The sequence below is a fragment of the Synchiropus splendidus genome, chromosome 1, assembly GCF_027744825.2.
Source record: "Synchiropus splendidus isolate RoL2022-P1 chromosome 1, RoL_Sspl_1.0, whole genome shotgun sequence".
Taxonomy (NCBI): domain Eukaryota; kingdom Metazoa; phylum Chordata; class Actinopteri; order Syngnathiformes; family Callionymidae; genus Synchiropus; species Synchiropus splendidus.
The window spans coordinates 43,821,662-43,844,165 of record NC_071334.1 but is presented as its reverse complement, the minus strand read 5'-3'; the positions used below and the strand labels follow the sequence as shown (position 1 = coordinate 43,844,165).

Genomic DNA, 22,504 nt, shown 5'->3' with positions numbered 1-22,504 from the left:
TAATTCGTAAATACTCTGAGCACTGAAGAACAACTGAGAATGGCTTGTGCCCTTGGCCTGTCCAGCCATCTGTTGTGGTGACTGAGAGAAAGTGACTGTGACTGTGCTGGAGCAGATTTACTCTAATATAAATTGTTACCAGGCCACTGAAGAAGGAATTGTGTGTTTCTCAAGGACATTTTAAATGTTCTTAAGGATACTTCAGGCATTGTGATAGTTCATGATTAGCTGACAGATATTAGAAGATGACACGTATGAAAAAGACATTGGTTCTTCTCAGAGGAATATGATGCAATGTAGATTGGCTGGGATGCTCCCTAAAATGCTCACTGTTTGGTCGCTTGATTTACAGTAAAGATATCAGTCATATCATAAAATCATGACATAAATCACATTGTATAGGAGGGGGAAACTGCCGTTGTACAACCACAAACTGAACAAAACATTTTTCTTTTTTCAAACTCACCTGAATTTCCCTGATGTGACGTCATCATCCAGCATTTCCTCAATGATGACAGTCCAAGAAGGAGGAGGTTCTGTGAATAAGTATAACTCTATCAACACGACACAAATATGTCAGTTCAACTGACTTTACTGTGAAGTAAAGTAGAACATTAGCCACCTTCTGTGGGTCGCCCTTGTCATGTGGCCTGATAAACATTGGTAGTCCACACATACATCTGCTGCGAAAAGGCACACGCACATATTTGTATCAAATGACTGGAGACAATGCTGAGTTAATTCACGAATCTTCTGTATGTTTGGGACCATAATCTAGTGGGAACGATTCAAAACATTTTTCATTCTAACAAGCTCGAGTATTTCATCATCACCATACATTTCTTTAGAATCTGCGTACCTACTGACACAATATATTAATATATTGGTACCAAAATGACATTTATTCATGAGAAAATGCATTTCATTTACGCATTTAGCTCAAGTTGTTGTTCTACTTTAAGGGAAAGCTTTTTTTTTTTTTTAAAGCAATGTATGAAATAAATATTTCAGACAGCACCTTTACCATGTTCAGAATCACTCAGCTATCGTTCAAGCGTATGGTGTATTTTTTGTGAGACAGAACACAACACGGCATTGTAAACAAATACATTTTAATGATGTGACTCGCCAGTCTGAGTGCAATCTCCTCCCACCTGCCCGCTGAGTTTTATAGCAACTGTTGCCCGGTGAGGCAGCGCCATAGTCCCCGTAGTCCTGGCGACTGTAACCCACCAACAACAACCTCTCGCTTCATCATTACCACCTCCTCCACCATCCTCATCCATCAACCAGTCCACAGCTCAGGTTTGGAATATATCCTTCAATGTATTTCTTCGATGCGTTCTTGTCCTGAGGGTCTGCTGTGCGGTAGAAATGTGCGGAGCTGGAGAAAGGCTGCCTCAATAGCAGAGGCGAGGGTGTTTCTTTGTAACGTGTTAGCCTGCGTGCTAACGCTTTTTCTACACATTCCCCACCGCTATGGTCGTTCAATCTTGCGGGGGGTAGATGTCCCCGCACCGTGGCGTCACGTATTAAACATGCCCTTAGTGTATGAATGGTGTGAAGCCGTTTTCTTAGTAGCAACACGGCTTCGGGCTGATGCTAACTGGTCAGCTGGAGTGGAGCAGGTGTCTGTTGTTGCTAAGTTGCTAACGCCTGCGCTGCCCTGTCACAATGCCTGTTGGTACCCCTTTTCTAGGGACGTGGTCGAGTGGAATCCTCCTCTCATTTGTTGATATGTTCGCTTATGTGTTCATTTCGAACGTGTTTGTGAAAACGGAGGGTGATCGTCACAGCCACTGATGGTCGCTAAGCCATTACTTTCCCTTTTGTCTTAGGGAGCAAGACGGACTCGCTCGCTCTCCACCTGCCCTCTTTGTGGCATCAGTGCCTGAGATACGATTTCTGATAACGTGCTTTCGCTCCTTTTGAAAACAGCTTATATCCGATATCCGATAGTAACAATCTCTTTCATTGGGTTTATTTATAACCCAAAACAAGTCATTTCTCTCCTCCGCCTGCAAGGATCCCGTAGTTACCCCCTTTAATCCGGCTACACCCCCAGATTACAAAATTAAAATCGCATGTGTTGTATTAATAAAGCTCATATAGTGCAACGCTATTTTTTCATGCTTCCTGTAGTAACACACCTGAAGCCTGATCTTCAACAACCCTCATTTCAAAATGCATTTGTTCCTTTAATAGTCATCTTCATTTGTAACCTTGTAGCCAGGATCATTAAATTCCCCATCCCATAATCTCAAATTTGGAGAAATGAGTTAAATATTTTTGCAAATTTATTTTATGACTAATCGGCGTACGTCTCTGATGACCATAGCAAGATGTCTGATTGTAAATAAATCTAAATAAAAAATGCTAATTGATGTAAACGCTGATGTTAAATGTCGTTTTGAAACTTTCTATTTGAATTTAAATTGCTCAAAATGTGGCGTGACAGGTCAATTGTGAACTGGTCTTTTGACTTTGGATGTTTTGGGTCGCGATGGTCATGTTGCCTCTTTCTCCTCTTAGTGCTAAGAAAATAATGATGTCACGACTAGTTGACTAATTAATAATTACTAACCCTTCGCGCTTAATAGTTAGTTATACTTAAGTATTCATTGCAGCCCTAGTTTTAATGTTTTGTTGCAAGTTTAGGGCCTGAACCAATTTTGATTTTATTCAATGCTGTGTCACTGGGACTCCTTTAGAAAGAAGTAAAGGTGGCTACAGATTGCAATATGCTTATATCAGCCTATATTTTAATACCAAATTTTTGCAAAATGAAACTCTGCCTTATTGTGCAAGATGCACTCATGATAAACTAACATTTGCTCACCCATTGATTTCCGGTCTGTTGGTGCCAACAGACAGTTTTATGAAGTTAAGATATTGGCGGATTGACGTTCATAATCGATGCTCCATACAAAACAGCCTGTTGAAGGGCAAAGATGGCTGGCGTCAGGTCATGGTATTTTTGCTTATACTGCAATTTAAATTGCTGTTACATTTGAGCTTGAAGTTTTGGGGTTTTCTTCTGGGCTACATGACATGAGTTAGTGGAATTACTGCTATGTCGCCTGTCACTTTCGTTTGTCGGTATGGTGATTTTGTTTGCAGCACTTTGCAGCATCAAATCATTTGTCTTTTTCTTTGTACTCAATGTTGCCAAGTACATGCACATAATCATTGTGCAATAAAAATAAGAAAAACCCTGTCCTTCAGCATTAATTACATTGAGCCGAGTGAGTTATTCCATTGGTTGCAGGCTGTTTGGGTCACATTTGGGTTATGTTGAGAAAAATAAAATAATGTTTTTGCTCCTGATATACAGACATCTTTCTGTCTAAACTGCTGATAGTTGTGCAAAAGAAAGCAAAGAAACCAATGAATGGCCTGAAACATTCACTTCCCAATGGCTCACGTCTTTTCTCTGCAAATAAGATTCACATTAGTGAAGTCTTTAATAATGACTATAATTGGAAGAAAATGGACATAATTGGAAAATTGACTGCCCTTAAAATGCTGAGCTCCACAATTTACTTGTATTTTACATGCTTACATCCCCCATTCACACATTCCGAATTTTTAGTCAAACTAATAAAGTAATAAGTCTGTGAATCTTTGCTAAACTGTTTCTGCCTCTGACGTTCTGAGCTGACACAACCATTAATGTGGGCCTCATGCTTCATTTCTAAGCTTCTGGATTTATCTTTCTTTATCAACACGACAGACTCTCATCTCTTTTCAGCACTTTTGTTTCATACAGAAGAATTCAATCTAACCCTAGTTCAGAATTTGTTTTTACCTCCAGTGTAATAGTGTCGCACCTCTGAAAATGCCACACATATTAGTCACGAATATGGCTTGTGAGAGAAATCCCGGCTTGCTTACCTCGTATATATGGCACTTTTGTTTACAAGTCTTGCCTTATTACTCATTTACACTACTGTCCCTCAAGCCACCTTAAACAAGCTATTTTGTAATAGATTCAGTGAGGTTGCTATATGTAAATTTGAAGCCATGATTTCCAAATGTTGCATCACAGTTAACTGGGTGTCTTTAGGGTTTTCTTTACAGCAACCTCTATTGAGTTCCCAGTAGGCCACCTGAGCAGGTGAGAGGAGAGCAGGTGAAACTGTGCAAACACCAACTGGGAATAAATCAGAGCCTTCGAATAAATAGGATTACACCAACGTTATTTACTTTTAAGGCCATTGTTTCCCAATGAATCAGCTTGGCTGTCTGTTAATCAAAGTCGTAGCAGTAAACACAGCGATTTTATTACTGTAGCTTATTGAATCCAAACGTATTCCATATCCCACGTCCACATCGACAAAGGCCAGCTCCAGCAGTCGCCCAACGCACTCAGAGGATGTTGGGGAACTGCTAGTTATCAGCTCATGTTACCTCTTACCTGCTGTCTGGTCAGGCAGGAATAGAACGGTGCCACCTGCTGCCTGGATCCTGTTGCATTTCCAATCACCAAAAGAGGGGGGCGATTAATTCAATTATTCACTCATCCATTTTCATGGCTCAGCAGATTGCTGCATGTTTTTGTTTTATTTCCCCGGGCGCACTGGAAATCATGCGTATCAAAGATGGGAGGAGAAAGGGTTTGTGTGAGTTGTAAACCCAATTTATATCAGGCCAATGATCTGATTTTGGATTTAGTCTCATGAGATTTTAGATGGTTCTGATGACTGTGATGCTGATGCCTTGGAGATGAGATGAGTTATGTCCATGAGTGGTTTATGATTTATCAATAGAAAGCATAGCCTATGTTCATTTAGCAAATGGATTCAGGTGTTGTTGCACTACAAATGTATATTTTTTATTCCATTCTCATATATCTACGTTGCTTATTGGATGAGTAGCTCAGCTTTAGCTTTTAAGTCACACATTGTTCCACTCTTGTGATACCTGCTGAATGTCGGACAGTCAAGTGCAGTCCCTCACGTTATTTTCACCTCCTCTCTACGAGCAACATCGCAAGAGTGAAGGAAATGTATCAGAAGCAGTAGCAATAGCAGTTTCTATGTTCTGATTTTACTCTTCTGTTCATCGTAAAAGAAATGATTCTTTTCTTTTTCTTACCTTTATTAGTCTTTTGTCGTCTGTTTGCCAATGAGTTTGGATTGTTATTCATTTTCTGTTTTATTCAGGTTTCATTGTGATAACCTGCTGATGTTTGGTGAATGGAGAAGCCGTTGTCAGGCTTTCATGTTTGTATGAAGCAAGTTGAAATGATATAAAGTGAGTCCTGGTCAGTGAAGGTGCTAATGTTGCAATGAAGATTGATCAGTGGTGCAGCTGTGCGTAGGCTCTTTCATGCTGCAGCAAAGCTAACACCAATCACTTTTTCTTTGTCTCCTGTAGAGCTTGTTTTGATCCTCACATTAATCTACCCTTTTCCCCATAACCCTGTTCAAGACTTGATGCTGGTTTGCTTCTAAAGGACATCTTCGCCTTCATCGAAGACAGCTGATCTGCATCCATTTACTTGTTTGCTAATTTCTTTATCACTTTATGGAACAGGTGGAAATAAAGCAAGTTGGTTCCTTGGCTTTTGTTCCTCTGTGTCTTTGTAGGACTTGCACTTACTCAGTGGAGCACAGCCTTTAAGTAGGCCACATGGGACTTCCTGAATAGTGAGGCAGAAGGTGTGTGTTTGTGTCTTCATGTGTGTTTGTGGAAGGGGGTTGGGGTGTTTTCTTTTTTCCTAGACTGGGGCTTGTTTCCACAATTAGGCAGGTTCCCAGCAGACCATGATAGCTTGGCACTTTTACCTTGCTTGACTGTGGAGACGAGTGATGATTGTATGATGACGATGATGCGTGTTTAAAGATATTTTATTCTAGTACTGGTCCCACCTGCTGCAGGATATGAGTTGCGTGACTCTTGCTACACAATTCAGATCACTTCCACGGGGAAGGTTACATCAGCTTGTGTAGTTCCACCTCAAGGTTGGCATTCAGAATAAAAACTGAGAAGTTGAGTGCAGTATAAGTTGAAGGTAGGCAGTGTGTTGTCCCTCAAGAGAGATGGAGCTGGAAGGAAGCACTCCTTAATTAACCAAGCGAGGTTTGATCTGGGCGACTGGGCGGAATCATAGTCCGACTACTGTTTTAACACCCAGGTCCTTGTCCAAATACAGGTCCTGCCGGGCTCTGAAATTTCAACTGATGTTGTTATGCCTTCTATCTTCAAGATGCAGGCTGGTATAGCCTTGTTTCAATGGTGAAACATTTACACAAAAGAAAAGAGCCACTGAAAGTTTCCGTGGGAACTCTGCTAGATACTGCCACCAGTGGGAAAATGGAACCTTTCGAGAGGCTAGTGAATATGGTGTTAGGTAGAACACTCATCAGCCAGCTGGTCCGGCAGCTTGGGTAATCACAGGTTTAACAAAACTGCGCTCCTGAATGAAAAGATCTTCTGAGGGCTGACGTCTGCAAGTGGCATTAAAATTGACCATGTGTCATGTCATTTTGGACTTGCACACCATAGCTACTCAATCCTCTTTTTTTTTTTCTGAGTTCGATACTACTGAGTTCTTAAAAGCACACTGTTGCCATTATTTATGCCTCCCCCCCCAATTCAAGTGACGTATCTCCATGTTTTTCTCATATTACGCTTAAGCTGAAAGATTTAATCGTGAAGTTCTTCGTTGATGCCGTTACCCTCGCAATGAATGCTTGACCTTATCACATGCATCTGGCATCCTACAGTCTTCACTTTGGCTCCTTTAGATCAGCAGAAAACCTTGAAAACTAAATCACATTAGGCCTGCTGAATAAGTCCTTTAGTCATGGCCTGAATAAGCACTACAGCCTCAGCGTCCAGCTGACTCTTAAAAACCAACGACACGGAGTTGTTTTGGTTGTATTGGTGCAGAGTTTTACGTTTGAAGTTTCCATGTGAACCCAGAGAGAGTGCGGAGCTGTGGGAAGCAGCATCTATTTGGAGATTGTTAAATATTAACTTGTTTTATGGCTGTGAACATGGAGACAAGACCATGTGTCACGGATGCATGAGTGTCTCGGTACACAGAGAACCACCAGGCAGAAACAGGTGCTGTGTGTAAGGAGCAGATTTGACAGCAGTGATTTGGGTAAAAGCAATTATCAGACTATTTCTACCTCTCAGACCAGAACACCGTATTTTACCTGTCATTTGCGGTTATTTTACGTGCAGAAAATGGCTGAAGAGGAAATGTCTTATCTGCTGTTTAATGTGCATGACTTCTCTGGTGAGGCCTATTTTTGGTGACATATTCACGGTGAGTAATTTTTATTTGGTTCTTGTCTATGTAGGCGCCATGCAGAGCCCGGAAGCAGGCGCTGACTCCACCTCCACTGTCCCTATTCAGACCACCGTGCCTGTCCAGTCCACTGGCTCCACCCAGCAGCTGCCTGTTCAGCAACAGGTACAACCAGATTTCCTGTCCGTGAGGCTACTAATGATTCCGCCACCCTTCAACATCATGAAACGCTGATTGACTTTCGCCAATTAAGAATATTAGGAGCGTATTTAAAATTGTTGAATTTCTTTGCCTTGTGTAGAAGGCTGAGTACTGAGGAGGTTATTCATCCGTATCTAGCACAGAACTCACAGAAGTCAGCGACTTAGTTGCTTATCGTGCTCATCATAGCATACAACCGAAGAGCTCACAGTCAGTCTGCGTCAGCGTGATGCAGGTTTCAACCGATAATTTCAGTCAAGCAGAAGGTGAAACTGTCGCTACATTCATAATGTAATGTTTTCAAGGCCACATGGTATAGTACTTAACTTTTCGATGAAGGCTTCATCTTCAAACGCTTGTCAATTATAAGAATTATTCTAAAACTATGAGGGTACCATTTTTATTTGCTAGTTATTTTGTCTGTCTTATGTATTTATAGTTAACATTTTCAGTGTGTTTCTATGGTCTACCAAGCAGTGCAAGGTATTGTCAGCAGCTCTCGTTCTGGAGATGCATAGGATTCCATTCTATTCGCACCGTTTCCTGCTCAATGAGTGAGCAAGGCCGCATTTGCTCATGGCCACATGAATGCCATCAGATACTTGTTTCAATCAGATATCTGAAAACTAAAAAAACACCCAAACGTTTTGATATTGCAAAAGCTACAGGTGGTGGTGGTCTCACTCAGATTCAAGTCCGCAGTATCCGTTGTGTAAACGGCAAGCCGGCATCTTACAATACCTTTTCAGATCTGCAAAGCGAATGCTGACATCCAAACAAAGCAGTGAGGAGAGAACCTGAGAAGCTTTGCATTTAATATCCAGAAACGCTCACTAGTTTTATTGGTAATCCCTGAGATGCTAATTTAGTGGAGCCCATGCTGCTCATCAGTCTAGAAGAGCGGATCAGATCAGTGACAAACATTTAAATCTCCTTAGTCTCTTGTACAAAGTGGGTTCTGAAGGCAGATGTTAGAGATGTGGAGATCACAGTACACCTTTTAGAGCTTAGTGTGCATCCATTCAGAGTGAAAATGAGTTGATGAAGAACTAATGGAGAAAAAAAGTGACTAAATAGTCTGTTTTCAAATCGAGTTTTCTGATAGATGATAAAAGGTTACTAGAATTTGCAGAATATTTCTGCATCTTGGATGTTTTATAAAGTTTGAAAATTGTTTTTTTCCAAGAGATTGATTTGAATCACAAGTTAAAGCAAAGGCTTTTGTTGGCCACACCCCGAGACAAGGAGTGCATTGCCAAACAAACAACACTCGAGAGTGAATAACTGAAAGTGTCCTGGTGTGGAAGCAGCTATTTACATTTAATTAAAGTATTTTATTGTCTTGTTCTCTTGTCTTTCTAGACACAGACTGTTCAACAGGTTCAGCATGTTTACCCAGCACAGGTGCAGTATGTGGAGGAAAACAGTGGCGTCTACACCAATGGAAACATGTAAGTTAGTCTTTTTAATAGTAATGCTCCGATCGATCGGTCATCCATCGTGATTTCAGTTGATTTCAGTGGCAGTGAATGCTGATCACAACAACTGATCATGTGTGACAGCTGGCGCTCTGGAGCCGTGAAGATTCTTTTAATCTGTCGCTTAAACTTTGTATCCTGCTGCACATGCACAGGAAAATCCTGCGCAGGGAGGCGCCTTCAAATGAAACACGCCATTTAAAGCTCCAGCACTTGACGGAGCACAGAGAGTTTTCTGGGCTCATGAAAGTGAGACTGCTGGTTCCTCAGCAGCAGCTGTTAGTACAGCTGGCTGTTAGCGCAGCAGTATGTCAATATTTCACGGACATAGTTAAGTCTCAAGAGACTCACCAAACTACGACGTCTCACATCAAATGAAATGTTGTCCAGTTGTCCTTATGACAGAATAGTTGCTGCATTCTACATGTTTTTTCTCCTATTGTTACCCCTCATTGAAGAGGCATATTAAAATGTGTCTGAATTTAAATGATTTAATGGCTCGTGTTTTCACATCATGTACACAGAAGGTCTCATCATTTTGATTCCAAATTCATTTGTCAATCCATGTTATCGGTATCAGTGATCGGTGGTGATCGGACCTCTGGCTGATCGGTATCAGTGATCGGCAGCAAAATCCCTGATCGGAGCGTCCCTACTTTTTAACTAAGCTCAGCTTTGGCCTCCATCAGTCCAGCCAAGCCATTGTTCATTTCAAGAAGATTTGACTAGATAAACTGCACATCCACGTTTCACTGAGGGCTAAGTCGCATGGATGCTGACCTCCAGTCAGGCCTGCAGGGATTAATGCACCGACGTTCAGACGGATGACCTTTAGTGGTGATCCGTTATTCACACGAGGCTCTCTAAATAGCCTGCATAGATGAGACAAGATGTTGTGGGTGAGAGCCTGAAGATGCCAATTAAAATACAAATCACTTTCCAAAAGAAGCCTGCAACATTCACAGCAAATTAGTGATATGAAAATCTTAAGAGAGTCAATGTTCAGTAAACATACATCACAGAAAATAGGGCAACTACTTCAGTTTGCTTGATGAGGTGCAAGTACAAGTCGGTTTCTGCTGACTCTTCTCTGCCAACTTGTCATTGGAACAGACGAACCTACTCATACTCAGAGCCACAGCTGTACAGCCAGAACAGCGGAGGCAGCTACTTCGACACGCAAGGGAGTTCGTCACAGGTGTCCACTGTGGTGTCCACACACGGCATGACCAGCAACGGAGGAGGTGGCAGCGGAGGAATGAACATGGGCCTGGCTGCGGGTCAAGTCATCAACAGCAGTCCGGGGCCCTACCTCATGGAAAACCCCGGCAGTCACCCTGCCACCCAGACAGCACGGGCGTCCCCTGCTACTGTGAGTCTGTCTACAGTGCTTGTATTTGAAGTTCGCATCCAGCTTTCTTGAAAGTGCTCCAGCAAAGGAATGAATATGGTGCCTGTGGTCACATGTTTGCGCATATTGACATGATTCCGTTATCACCCCCTTCTTTGATTCGCGACTGTGTTTCTTATCTGACAATCATTTTAGCAGCTGTGTTCCCAGTGCTGTGTGGGCACCGACTTGGTTGGTGTCTTGCTCCTGCCAAAACTGTGCAGGAAAAGCGATGCTAGGCAAGAATCCTCGCCACCATTATTGAAAATAATAATTCGTGATTTTGAAGCTGTGAGTGTCTCACATTGTACCTGAGCTTTGTCAGAACCACCCTATATGAATTAAGTGACTAGTTGCTGGAAATGGAAAGAGTTACAGTTGCCTGGATGTAACTCATTTCTATATGCACGTAGCCCTCTAACAGGCTTAGCAATTGGTTTCACTCCGAGGGCTAATTTCAAAGCCTTTTAGAGGGTGGAGCATGTATGATATAGAAGTATGTCTGCTGCTTGAGATTGGGGACAGAGCTGTTGCTTTGTTCATCACAGGATAGAATGAGGGCTACACGCGAGCAAGGTGTTATCATTTTATGTCACAATACTGTTTTCACACTCATGGAAGCCATAGTCAAAATCTATTTTAGATCAATCTGATCTGTATTATTTGTTCACAAAAAAACATGATGACGCAAGATCAGAGCAGAAAGACTTTAATTCAAACACAAGACGAAGGGGAACTCTTGTATTGGTAAGGTTTTAAATGTATGTATTTGAAATACCTGACTGTCTAAGGCCAGGGTGCATCCTTGTTACCTTCTTATCTGATTTATTCTGCTGCTTCGCTCAAGTTAACGCTGCTCGCTTTGTAAGCTTTCCCAGTTTCTCGTCCTCTGATGGGTCTAGATCTGCACCTTATTTTTTTTTTTTCATTTTTGTTTCCTCCTCTTACGTTTTGTTGTTCTCTGCCTCGTGGTTCATCAGATTGAAATGGCGATTGAGACGCTCCAAAAATCTGAGGGTTTATCCAGTCAGAGAAGCTCGCTGCTCAACAGCCATGTAAGTTGCTTTCACGAACGCTCGCCTTTAATCTCCTATTGCTTTGGGATGCTCGCTTCCTCTTCCTCTCTCCCTCTTGTACTTCATTTGTTTTGTTTTTCGTTGCTGGTTTGGAGATCTATTTGAGTTACACTCACTTGATTGCTTCAGAGATGCCTCTGCAGAGCGCTGACTTTTCAGGCTGGCATGTCGACAGTTTGTGTGCCCTTCACCGCATTGACGCCATCACTTTTCTTGTAGCTTCAGTGGCTGTTAGACAACTATGAGACAGCAGAGGGCGTCAGTCTCCCACGATCCACCCTCTACAATCACTATCTGCGCCACTGCCAGGAGCAGAAACTGGACCCTGTCAATGCAGCCTCTTTTGGCAAACTCATCCGCTCCATCTTCATGGGACTTCGCACAAGGCGCCTCGGAACAAGGTATTTATTTTGCTTGCTCATTTGGACCATTAACAGTCAGACAAACTAGAAGTGTCTCATAGTTTACAATGGCTTTATATAGAGAGGTTAAAAAAGTATGATAGTACATTATGCAATTATTAAATAAAATAAAGGAAAGGTTTGGCTTTGAACTTGTGCTTTTATAAGCTCACCAGACCAAACTGGAGGGGCCGGGGATTGAAACATGCTTGACATGTTCAGTGAGTAGGTGTTCAAAAGCCACGTCTATGAGTATTTGTTAACAGACCCTTTTAATCATGCAAGAACACGTGGCAGTTGCCAGTCTTTTTCATGCCTCAAAACAATAAATGAGTGATTGATTGAATTAGAGTGAAAGTCTGGCTGTGGCTGTATCTCATCTGTTCCATCCTCAAGGCTCTTAAGCTCTTGCTCTTCGACTACCAACTGTGTTCACTGAGTCTGTTCTCAAAGGGCAAAATATCTATCTGGGAAAAAATGCTGAACTTCTCTCTGGGAGTGAGCAGGATGGATAGGATCAGGAAGCAGTAGATCAGAGGGACAGCACATGTGGTCAGGTGTTTAGGAGACAAAGTCAGAGAGGCTAGATGGAGATGGTTTGGACATGTACAGAGGAGAGAGAGCCAGTACATTGGTAGATGAAGATGTTGAGGTTGGACCTGCCAGGCAGAAGGTGGAGAGGAAGGCCAAAGAGGAGGTTGATGGAGGTGGTGAAGGAGGACATGAGGTTTGTAGGTTTGAGAGAAGAGGAAGCAGAGGACAGGGTGAGATGGAGGAAGATGATCCACTGTGGCCACCCCTGAAGGGAGAAGCTGGAAGAAGGAAGAAGAAGAATCCATTGCGTCTTTTGGACATCTACTCACTGAACATGTGTAGCACATGCTTAAATTGATATTTTCCCCCATTCAGTTTGATAAATATTGCAAATAAAAGCAGAAGTGAAATATTATACCAATTATTTTTGTGTCACTTTAAATTGTCTCCACGATATTTTTACAGTGACTATTTACATGACTGTGTTTTTAATGGTTTTTCAAGTCAGCATGGCCTCTCTAAGAGTATCTATTTGTTTCATCACTTGCCTTGATACATTTCATTTTCTCTTTCAGGGGGAATTCCAAATATCATTATTATGGTATACGAGTAAAACCGGATTCACCGCTGAACAGACTCCAGGAAGACATGCAGTACATGGCCCTCAGACAGCAACCTGTGCAGCAGAAACAGAGGTCGTCACCATGCACTGATGCTTCATCAAATGTTGAGTGTATTGTTGAGGTATTCAGGTTCTGATTCGCTTGTTGCTGCAGGTTTAAGCCGGTCCAAAAGTTTGACACCAGCCCAGGAGAGAACTATCCCAGCGGAGGCCAGAACCATCCTGGTGCTGCCGAGCAGACGGTCATCGCACAGAGTCAGCACCACCAGCAATTTTTAGGTCAGCACTAAACCAGTGACCTTTGTAATGCCTGCTTTTATTTAGTCTAAAATGTTGTCGCGCCCACAGATGCATCACGCGCTCTCCCCGACTTTGTGGAGCTGGACCTCGGGCAGAGCAATATCGACAACATCAGCCTTGACGATGTGAAAGCTCTCCAATCCCTTTACAGAGAGCACTGTGAGGTCAGATTGTCGTTTGACATTTTCAAACCTCAAAATAGGTTTTCATTTAATAGTCTAGTCTGTTGACAAAATGCACGGATACGGAGAGAGGCATTACAGAACACTTGGTTCAGATTCTTTGAAATACAAGTTTGACGTGGTTTGTGTGGGGAACGTGCAGTATGGGAGAATTTGGGAAAAGTTCATCTTTTTGCAAACCATTTCCATCCAAATGTTGTATTCCTTTATTGCTGCTACAAGCTGATGGTCTTGTAGTGCTGACTTGAGTCCTCTCTATCTCAGGCGATTCTGGATGTCGTTGTCAACCTCCAGTTCAGCCTGATCGAGAAGCTTTGGCAAACATTTTGGCGTTATTCACCCCCTGACTCTGTCCAGGGAGCAACAATCACAGAAAACAGGTGAGAAATCAACATCAATAATAATAATGCAACATTAAGCTGAAAGATTTGTTGTGTCTGGAACTCATGCGTGTCCATTTCCGCAGCAGCATAAGTGAGATTGAAGCCCGACTCCCACATTCGCAGCTGCTGGTGCTCTGCAGAAACGAGGCCGTGCTCAAATGGATGAGCACCTGTGACCATCTCATGTACCAGGCCCTCGTCGAGATCCTGATTCCTGATGTCCTGAGACCCATTCCCAGTCAGTTTTTCTCAACCTACCTCGCTGCACATGCTTGGTCATAGTTAACTGGGTTTTTGTCATCTGTTGTCTGAAGGTGCCTTGACTCAAGCCATTCGCAACTTTGCCAAAAGCCTGGAAGGTTGGTTAAATAATGCCATGAATGCGATTCCACAGAGAATGATCCAGACCAAGGTATGCTGAATCTCTGCTGAACCTTTCAACTGTTTGAAAAAAAATAACTCCAGCTTGAGGTTTTCTCTTGATTATCTGGTGGTAAAGTTGAGCTTTATGAATCCTCTAATATTATATGGATAAATAAATAACATTAAAGTTTAACTGTGTGAGGTTGCGTGATGTCACTCGCTGTCTTTGAACTCACTTGAAGAAACAGCGTCTTACCTAGCTAGAAGATGGAAGCAATACAGGGTGGTACATAGAGTCCAACTGTTGATGGCTATAAATCACGATCTCAATTCTAAAAGGTTGTGGTTCTATTTAAAAGAACAAAACAAAAAGCATTGCAAAGAGAATGTTGAATCAGCAAGTGTGGGTGAGTTTGGACATTTGGCCTTTTTCTCAGTCAGAATGACAAAAACGTGCAGTTACTCTGAAGTATCTCATTCACATTCCTTTCCTTTTTGGCACAATTTTATCTATTTGAGCACTCAGGACTGGACAATAGTTTTGTGGTGCGAACAAACCACTCATATTGAAATGTATTGATGGAAATAAAATAAAGAAGGTTGGTCCAGTCAACAACCTCTTCCCCAGTTGCCCATGATAGAAGTGGCCTACCACTCATGGCAAACTGATCCAGTTACTCCCTGTCCTATACACCAGCTGTTGCATAGACCCCTCAAATGAATGACTCTTCAACTGAACCAAACAAAGTGCGTCCTGTTGGGTTCCAAAACCTTGTTTCACCCTCTGCTCTGTTATTTGTTCGGTTATGATTTAAAAAAGCAACTTGACTAAACTGCTGCAACACACTTCCGATTCTACGGTTGTGGTGCTAACATTGCACATATGAAGCGTGAACTGGTGTTTTGGTACAGCACTGTTAACGCTTGTGTGTTCTACAGATTGCTGCTGTTAGTGCCTTTGCGCAAACACTGCGCAGATACACGTCCCTCAACCACCTGGCTCAGGCGGCTCGTGCTGTGCTGCAGAACACGTCTCAGATCAACCAGATGCTGAGCGATCTCAACCGAGTGGATTTCGCCAACGTGCAGGTGAGGACAGGAATATCCGACAGGGTCGTCCGTCGCTGTGCGCAAGCATGACCTGGTGTCCCTCTGACAAACAGGAGCAGGCCTCGTGGGTGTGCCAGTGCGAGGAGGGATTGGTGCAGCACTTGGAGCAGGACTTCAAGGCCACGTTGCAGCAGCAGAGCTCTCTGGAGCAGTGGGCGGCCTGGCTGGACAACGTGGTCACCCAAGTGCTCAAACCGTATGAGCACCGGCCCAGTTTCCCGAGAGCGGCCAGACAGTTCCTGCTCAAGTGGTCCTTCTACAGGTCTGCACCTATAACATAACCCCGTCGGATGAGCAAACGTCTGCTGACCAAGGTTCTGTTTCTGCCTCAGTTCCATGGTGATCAGAGACCTGACCCTGCGCAGTGCCGCCAGCTTCGGCTCTTTCCACCTCATCCGCCTGCTCTATGATGAGTACATGTTCTACCTGGTGGAGCACCGCGTGGCTCAAGCAACCGGAGAGACGCCCATCGGTGTGATGGGAGAGGTACGACTGCCGTGGCCGTAGAAGTGGGCACCGTCAACCTCTTAACCCCTGTGCCTTTGTTTGCAGTTTGACAGTCTCAACACCTTGTCACTCTCCAATATGGATAAAGGTAAGAGTTTTGTGAAATTCAACACAGAAGCAGTGCTAACCAACTTGCTCTTTGATCAGTCAAAGTTGAAAGGGAGGTTGGATTTAGAGAAAGGGAAAGCCAAGACTGATCATTCAACAGGTTGATGGTCAGTGATGTAGTCGAGGGACAATCCATTTAGCTTGTATAAGCAAGCAGCAGGATCTTGCAGTAATTCCTCAAGTACACCGTGAGGTAAGAGCACATGAGAGGGCGACTACTGGTGATCAGTAAGGATGCCTCAGTGGGTGTGTCCAGCAGTGCTGCGCTGCATCGACGCAGCTCTGATACTGCGTTGGAGCGCCACAGTGGCGCCCTCTACTGGAATAATAGTGTTTAATTTAAAGACACGTCTGGTGAATTTGTACTTAGAAAAATAAAATCTTTGGTGTGTTTTGGGTCCAGGGTGATTATATTCAATGGACTTTTCTGTTGTGCAATATCTATGAAGGCATTGATGTAATCACTCTGATCACTTGCAACAGTCTTCGGAATCAAATCCATGAAGAGACGAATGTTCTGCCTAAAGGGGCCCCGCGTGTGCTGCGTGCATGTGTGTCAGAGGAGGGTGGGCTTAGGACCCGATAGTGCTACAGCACTTCAAATGGCTCAGTTCTCAATATAATGCTCGTAAAGCGGGCTGAAGTGGAGTTTAGCCCTGTAACAGTGTGACAAACTAAACTCACTCTTGAAGCAGGTTTCAGATACAAGCATCATTCATGAAAGTTTCTCCTGTTAAAAATGAGTTTCAAACTACGATAATGTACCCAAGTCCTTCTGATTCATCCGTCATTGTTTTGATGTTGTTGCTGGTAGCGGTTGTACCTCACATCCTGAAGTATATCCATTGTTAAAACAATAGCTGTGCAATGGGCCAAATGGTTAACATGAAAAGTTTATTTGCATTATTTGCCGCGACTAGATCAAAATGAAAATCCTTGTTTGGTGTGACAAACCACTGTCCGTGAAACGCTACGCTACGTCCGACGTCTCTCAGTCATTTGACGTTCCACCTTCCTCTGCGTTTCTACTCAGATGAGACCAGTGGGATGGACAGTGACTTGGACGATGACACCGAAGACTCCGGGGAGCCTCTGCCCAAGCGAGAGAAGTCGGAGCATGAGGTGATTCAGGTGATCCAGGTGGGCGCTATGGAGGACGGCTCGCACCCGGTGGTGGGTGTGGTCCAGCCGAACGTCCTCCACTCGCTGCCTCAGCCGCCACAGGACCACAGCGAACACATTCTCACACCCTCCATGGGCACGCCCACCATCCGCCACTGCAGCGCCACGGGCAACACTTACGCCTCTGTCTGAGGCCACAATCCTCTCTCCTGCTCTTCACATATCATGTCCAGCTGTGAGTCTCTCCGTCTCTGTCTCGTCCTTGGAGGTGACGGGGTGTCCGTGTCTGACTGACCACCCGCCCGGATGTGGTGTGATCCCATAATATGTATGTGCTGTAGTCCAATGCTGCTGGAGGGTTTTACCTTCTTTACACTAGTGCTGACGCCCGGCAGCTCAAATCCACGTCACCCGTCCCAGCAGAGCAAAGTCCCAGATAAACACCACGGCCCATTGTACATAGACATCCCTTTCAAGTGCTGGCTGTCTTCTCCCTAACACGATTGTACCGATATCACATCTGCTTTGCCTCCAACGGGTCGCCCCACAACACATGGTGCTATTATTCGCTTCTCTTCTCACACGCTTGACACGTGTGAGTTCGCGCAGGGCGCTTGAAAAGATCAAAGGTTTTTTTTTTTTTTTTAATAATTTGTTGTAGAAGTGATTCAAAAACCGAGTGGAATCAGACGCTGCTGCTCATGTAAATAGCGCAAACATTGTCGCCAGCTTTTCATGTGAAGTTCCGATGCGTGTTGGGACCGCTGAAGACGACGGGTCATTCGATATGACTCAAACACGACAGAGGTCAGTTCAGTTCCCTCTCATACAACCTGCTGCAGGCAACTTTGATGCTTAAAAAAATAATTAGAAGAGAAAGACTGTGGCATCTTTCTCCTTCCTCCCACTCCCTGTCAGCAGTTTAAGAACCAGAAGCTGACTTGCTCTGGTTCCTTTTGAAAATCTTCACCAATTTACTTTCATCCTTTCAGGTAAATTCTAAAACCCCTCCTTCAGTTGAAGTTGGTAGTTCAGTTAAAAATGTGGTTAGCAGCAAATGTGCAGCGACTTTTGGTGGTTCTTTATTTTCTAATTCTTACATATTTTGTACCTACCTTGATCTAAAAAAAGAACCGTCTTCAGCAGCCCCAAAAACGCAGTAGCCGACCCGCCTGTGTGGCGTCTCCACCCGGCGTGGCTCCCTACCAGACCAGCTTTCCTGTCTTCATTTGAATCCCCGTGCTTTTCATTGGGAAGGACCAAAAACGCACCACTAAGAGGAAGCGGCTTGAGCCGTTTCCTGTCCCACAGTGCCATGTCGCAGAGCAGAACGAATGTCAGGGATTTCGTGTACCTCGGCTTTATCACAGTGCCTTATCCTTTCTAATGCATCGCACCTCCTCGCCGCCGCCGCAATGGCGAGGTGTCGCGATCGTCCTATCCACGCTTTTGAGTTGGTCTGGTGACGGGTGACTGGATTTGGGCTGACGCAGCAGTGTCGCAGACACCGACACGCTGTTGCTCAGCTCCTACCAAGCTTATGTGAATCATGGTCTCTAGCCTTGCGCCTGCCCCACGTCGCCCTCTGCAGGCCTGGACTGGCCTTCTTTGCCTTTGTCGTTGACGTGTGAAGGATGAATGTCTGCTCACTATCTGAGTGTGTCTGTGTGTGTGTCTGTGTGTGTGTGAGATCCATCAGTCACCCTACCTCAAACCAGTGGTGCCAGCCCTTTTGACCTGTGCAGCACACTATCCATATTTCACCCGACACACACACACACACACACACACACACACAGAGGGGCGGTGCACAACTCTCCTCTTCTCAGCTGACACACACACACACACACACACACTCACACTCTTTTAGTCTGTCGAGCCGTTCTTTTGCTCCTCTGTTTGGAACCTTTGTACAGTGGACCAAAAGCAGATATTTTCTGATATTCAAAGAGATATATAGATCTATATAAATGTAAATGAAATATAATATTGACGACACTACATATATTTGTTGCTTTTTATGTGGTCGATCTGATTGTACATGGTTGTTCTGACGGTAGCTCTGCTGTTAGTAGTTGATAGACTGTGAAAGAGGCGGGGTGGGAGGGCCAGTGGGGGGGACCAAACATCCAGTAGAGAGAAAAACATCTATATACTTGAACTGTCAAAGCCTTTTTTTTTTTAATCGTGTGACAAATATTGAGATTAATCCTCTGTAAAGAGCGAATTTTGTCACTTTTTTTTCCTCCGCTTGCGTGTTTATTTATTGATATTTATTGTGTTGCGTTTTTGACTGTATGTGACGAAGGGTACTAAGAGTGAAACCAGTGACCTGCTGTACAGAAAGTTGTCCTTTTTTTTGTCCAGATAAAGTGTGTAAAGTGAGCTACACTGCTGTTTTTAAGTTGAAACCTGACCCTTTTTTATTCACGTCACTCCAGTCATTTCAACATGTGTCCTTTTAACTTAATGTTGGAGCGTGAGGGAAACCGTCGAGAGAAGTTTGGACCTTAGTTTGGCTTCATCCGTCACCGCAGTGGTGGAAAAACAGTGGCACGTCATGTTCTCCTCATCTGGCTTTGTTACGTTGGAGATATTTACGCATCAGAAACAGAACGCCCTCTCAAAACAAAATGAATGATCTTGTATATGTGAGGGGAAAAAACCTTTCGACAATCGAAACGTTGTGTGGCTTTGACACGACTGGTTCTACAAGTCACAGTAAATGTTTGTTTTACTCCGCTGTGGATTGACTTTACAGTTCAAAACAAATATTGGAACGTCGACAGGTCACTCTGAGCTTCACTTGAAAAACATCTGTTTGAATTGGTTTTAAATGCATCGTAGTGCGAACACAACACTACAGTCATTTGAAAGGGGAAAAAAAAAAAAGAAAAACTTCCATTTTTGTTTCCTTCAACATCCCGCGGTGACCATCCGACTCTGTTGTAGAAAAGGATCTGAACAAATCAGAGTCACGTGAACGCATCCCTGTCGAGTGCACATTCATGACAAATGGACACTCCCTTACTTTGGTATCTGACCATGTAAGCTGATCTTTTGAAGTTACAAAAAGTTAATGGTGGTGGAGTGATTTTGAAAGCACCTTGAAGTCTTCAACCCGTCCAACTCTGAAGAATCAGGTAAAAAAAAAAAAAAAAATACACAGGTATGTTCTTTTTTCTTTGGTTCAAAAAGTGCTCTATAAACAGACAATAGCCTCCTGTAACACGTTCTTTGTCTTGGACCTTTCGAACCAGTGGTTTCCGTCCACCACTTGAAAGTCTTAAGGAACAGAATGAATCAGTGATGCGGACGCAGCCAGCTGCTAAAACGCTTTTGTTTTCATGTGCAAAATCTGCCACACATCATCGTCGCTGTCGGCCGCGCGTCTTAAATACATCACTTTTAATACGCTAGTGAATTCAAGCGGTTGTCTTACTTCCTGATTGGCCTCCCCCGGGAACACCTGGCCATGTCGAGGGCCAGTTCTTCCCATGCCTCAAGTGAAATGGGTCGACTGCTTTTGGGGTCATAAGTGCTCTCCGGACTCAACGTGCTGCTGAAATCCTCGCCAACACTGATGCTGCCAACTGTATCTCACCATAGGAAAAGAAGATTTTTTTTAAATATGAAAAAAAAAAAATGAGACTGATTTCCAAACTTCAGAAGAAAGAAAAAGCCAGCTAGAAAAATGTAAACTGAAAATAAGCTATTCTGTGATCATGTCAAGGGACGCCTGACCCACAGCAGACTCCAGTGCCTTGAACTTGGGCCGGGCCAGTGCAGACGGCCTGGGTGACCGAAGGCTCTCTGGCAGGCTACGGAAAGAGGTGCAGGTGGAGGAAAACGCCACACGGTCTGAAACAGCTTTGTATTGTATAGAACTATCAACAAGTGGCTGTATGTGGAAAAGCATTGTTTTCTTATGATTGTGATTCTTTTTTTTTTTTTTTTTTTTTTTCCTGAATGCTGTGATCTGTTAAGATTTGTATTTGGATGTTCAAGTGCCATTTGACAGTCTAGTGAGTTGTGGCCGCTGTAGCACGCTCTGATGCAAGCACAAGCATTCGCCATTTTACTTTCCTCCTTCCTTCGATATCATCTATCAAAATGGATATATTTATTTGTACTAATTATTTGATTCGCTCTTTATGTCCACTTTATATGGAATATGTTCACTTCAACGGGATTGCTTTCCCTTTCTTTTTTGGATGATGTATAGTATCTGATCTAATATATATATATATACATATATATATAAACACACACACACACACACAACGATCATGTGACTTTCTTTGTGTGCCTGCTCACCATTTCTTTCCTCGCAGCGATGTTTTGAATTTGGCAAGCAAGCGCAACGCGTGTCGGGTGATTTGTAACGTGTGTTTTACAAAAAAAGGAGGGAAAAAAAACGGGGGGCGACTTTTATATTTCTAAAGATGTTATGATTTAGTGTGTCGTATTGCTGAATTTAGATATGACTGAAGACACATGTAGTTTGTTTTTTCTGAATATTTCAGATCTCAGCTCAGGCTAGCTTCTTTAGTGTTGTTTTCTTAAAATTTGTGACTCGTCTTTGCAGTAATAAACGTTTTCTTGTTCAAGGTCCAGTGTCTTCTTGTCTTCTGTGTTTGCTCTGAAGCTTTTTTTGGAAATATGATTCTTTTATTGCTAATTCTATGGCTGCATTTGACAAACATTTTTAAACTTCACATTTGCTGACCTTATTGCCCTGCGTCTGGAGGTCTGGAGGGGAAACACCGACATGACCCTCACTCCAACTGGCCACATTTAGTTTTGACGGTTCAAAACTGGTCTGTTTTTCGGGTCCGTCATGGCGAACATACTCACTCTGGAGATCGGGTCTTCAACTTGTCATGAGGTCTGCTGCTGAGGTCTCATTGGACCAGACAGCTATGGGTAAGCTACTTTAACTTTGCGCTTCTTTAAGGGAACAACAGGTACCGCTGTCGTCGTGACTTCAACTGCGCTGACATTGCGAGTCACACTTCACTACATGTTGACAGAAATAGGATAAAATTCCCATGCTGCTAAAGCACTGGGGAGACTCACCCTGCAACTGGTTGGAAACCCAGCGACTCCCGTGGTGGACGGTGTTTTAATACATTGACAGGCTGCTGGTGGAACTGCATAGCTTTAACACATAGAATGCAAAGAAAAACGTTCAATTACATGTGAGACATCGCAGTTTGGTGAGTCTCTTGAGACTTAACTATGTCCGTGAAATATTTACATACTGGCCGCTTGTAGTGAGAGCACTGCAATTATGCAAGTTTCCACTCCAGACATTTTCAACCGATTCAGATTCAGGCTGACGAACGCTGCACCTGACTCCAAAACGGCGACGGACTCAATTGTTTCTGTCTCCGCATCAACGACACCTGAGAAAGACTGCTCATCTAGCTCGGTCAAATGAATGATTATTTCTCATCATTC

At 43.5% G+C, this 22,504-nt stretch overlaps 1 protein-coding gene across 2 annotated transcripts; it reads left to right on the top strand.

Annotated features, from left to right (window-relative positions):
- The first annotated feature begins 1,139 nt into the window (after nt 1-1,139).
- On the top strand, nt 1,140-21,653 carry rfx3 (regulatory factor X, 3 (influences HLA class II expression)). Of its 2 annotated transcripts, none has more exons than XM_053860020.1 (17): nt 1,140-1,305; nt 7,317-7,429; nt 8,828-8,916; nt 10,057-10,315; nt 11,314-11,388; nt 11,629-11,810; nt 12,920-13,039; nt 13,121-13,245; nt 13,315-13,430; nt 13,713-13,828; nt 13,918-14,069; nt 14,146-14,243; nt 15,134-15,283; nt 15,358-15,566; nt 15,637-15,790; nt 15,857-15,899; nt 16,953-21,653. In XM_053860020.1, exons 2-17 carry the CDS (start codon nt 7,322-7,324, stop codon nt 17,231-17,233), a joined length of 2,277 nt encoding a protein of 758 aa, XP_053715995.1. In that variant the 5' UTR covers nt 1,140-1,305; nt 7,317-7,321; the 3' UTR covers nt 17,234-21,653. The 2 variants fall into 2 exon arrangements, with proteins under 2 accessions (XP_053715995.1, XP_053715987.1); XM_053860012.1 differs by having other exon boundaries at nt 13,915-14,069.
- The last annotated feature ends 851 nt before the right edge of the window (nt 21,654-22,504 follow it).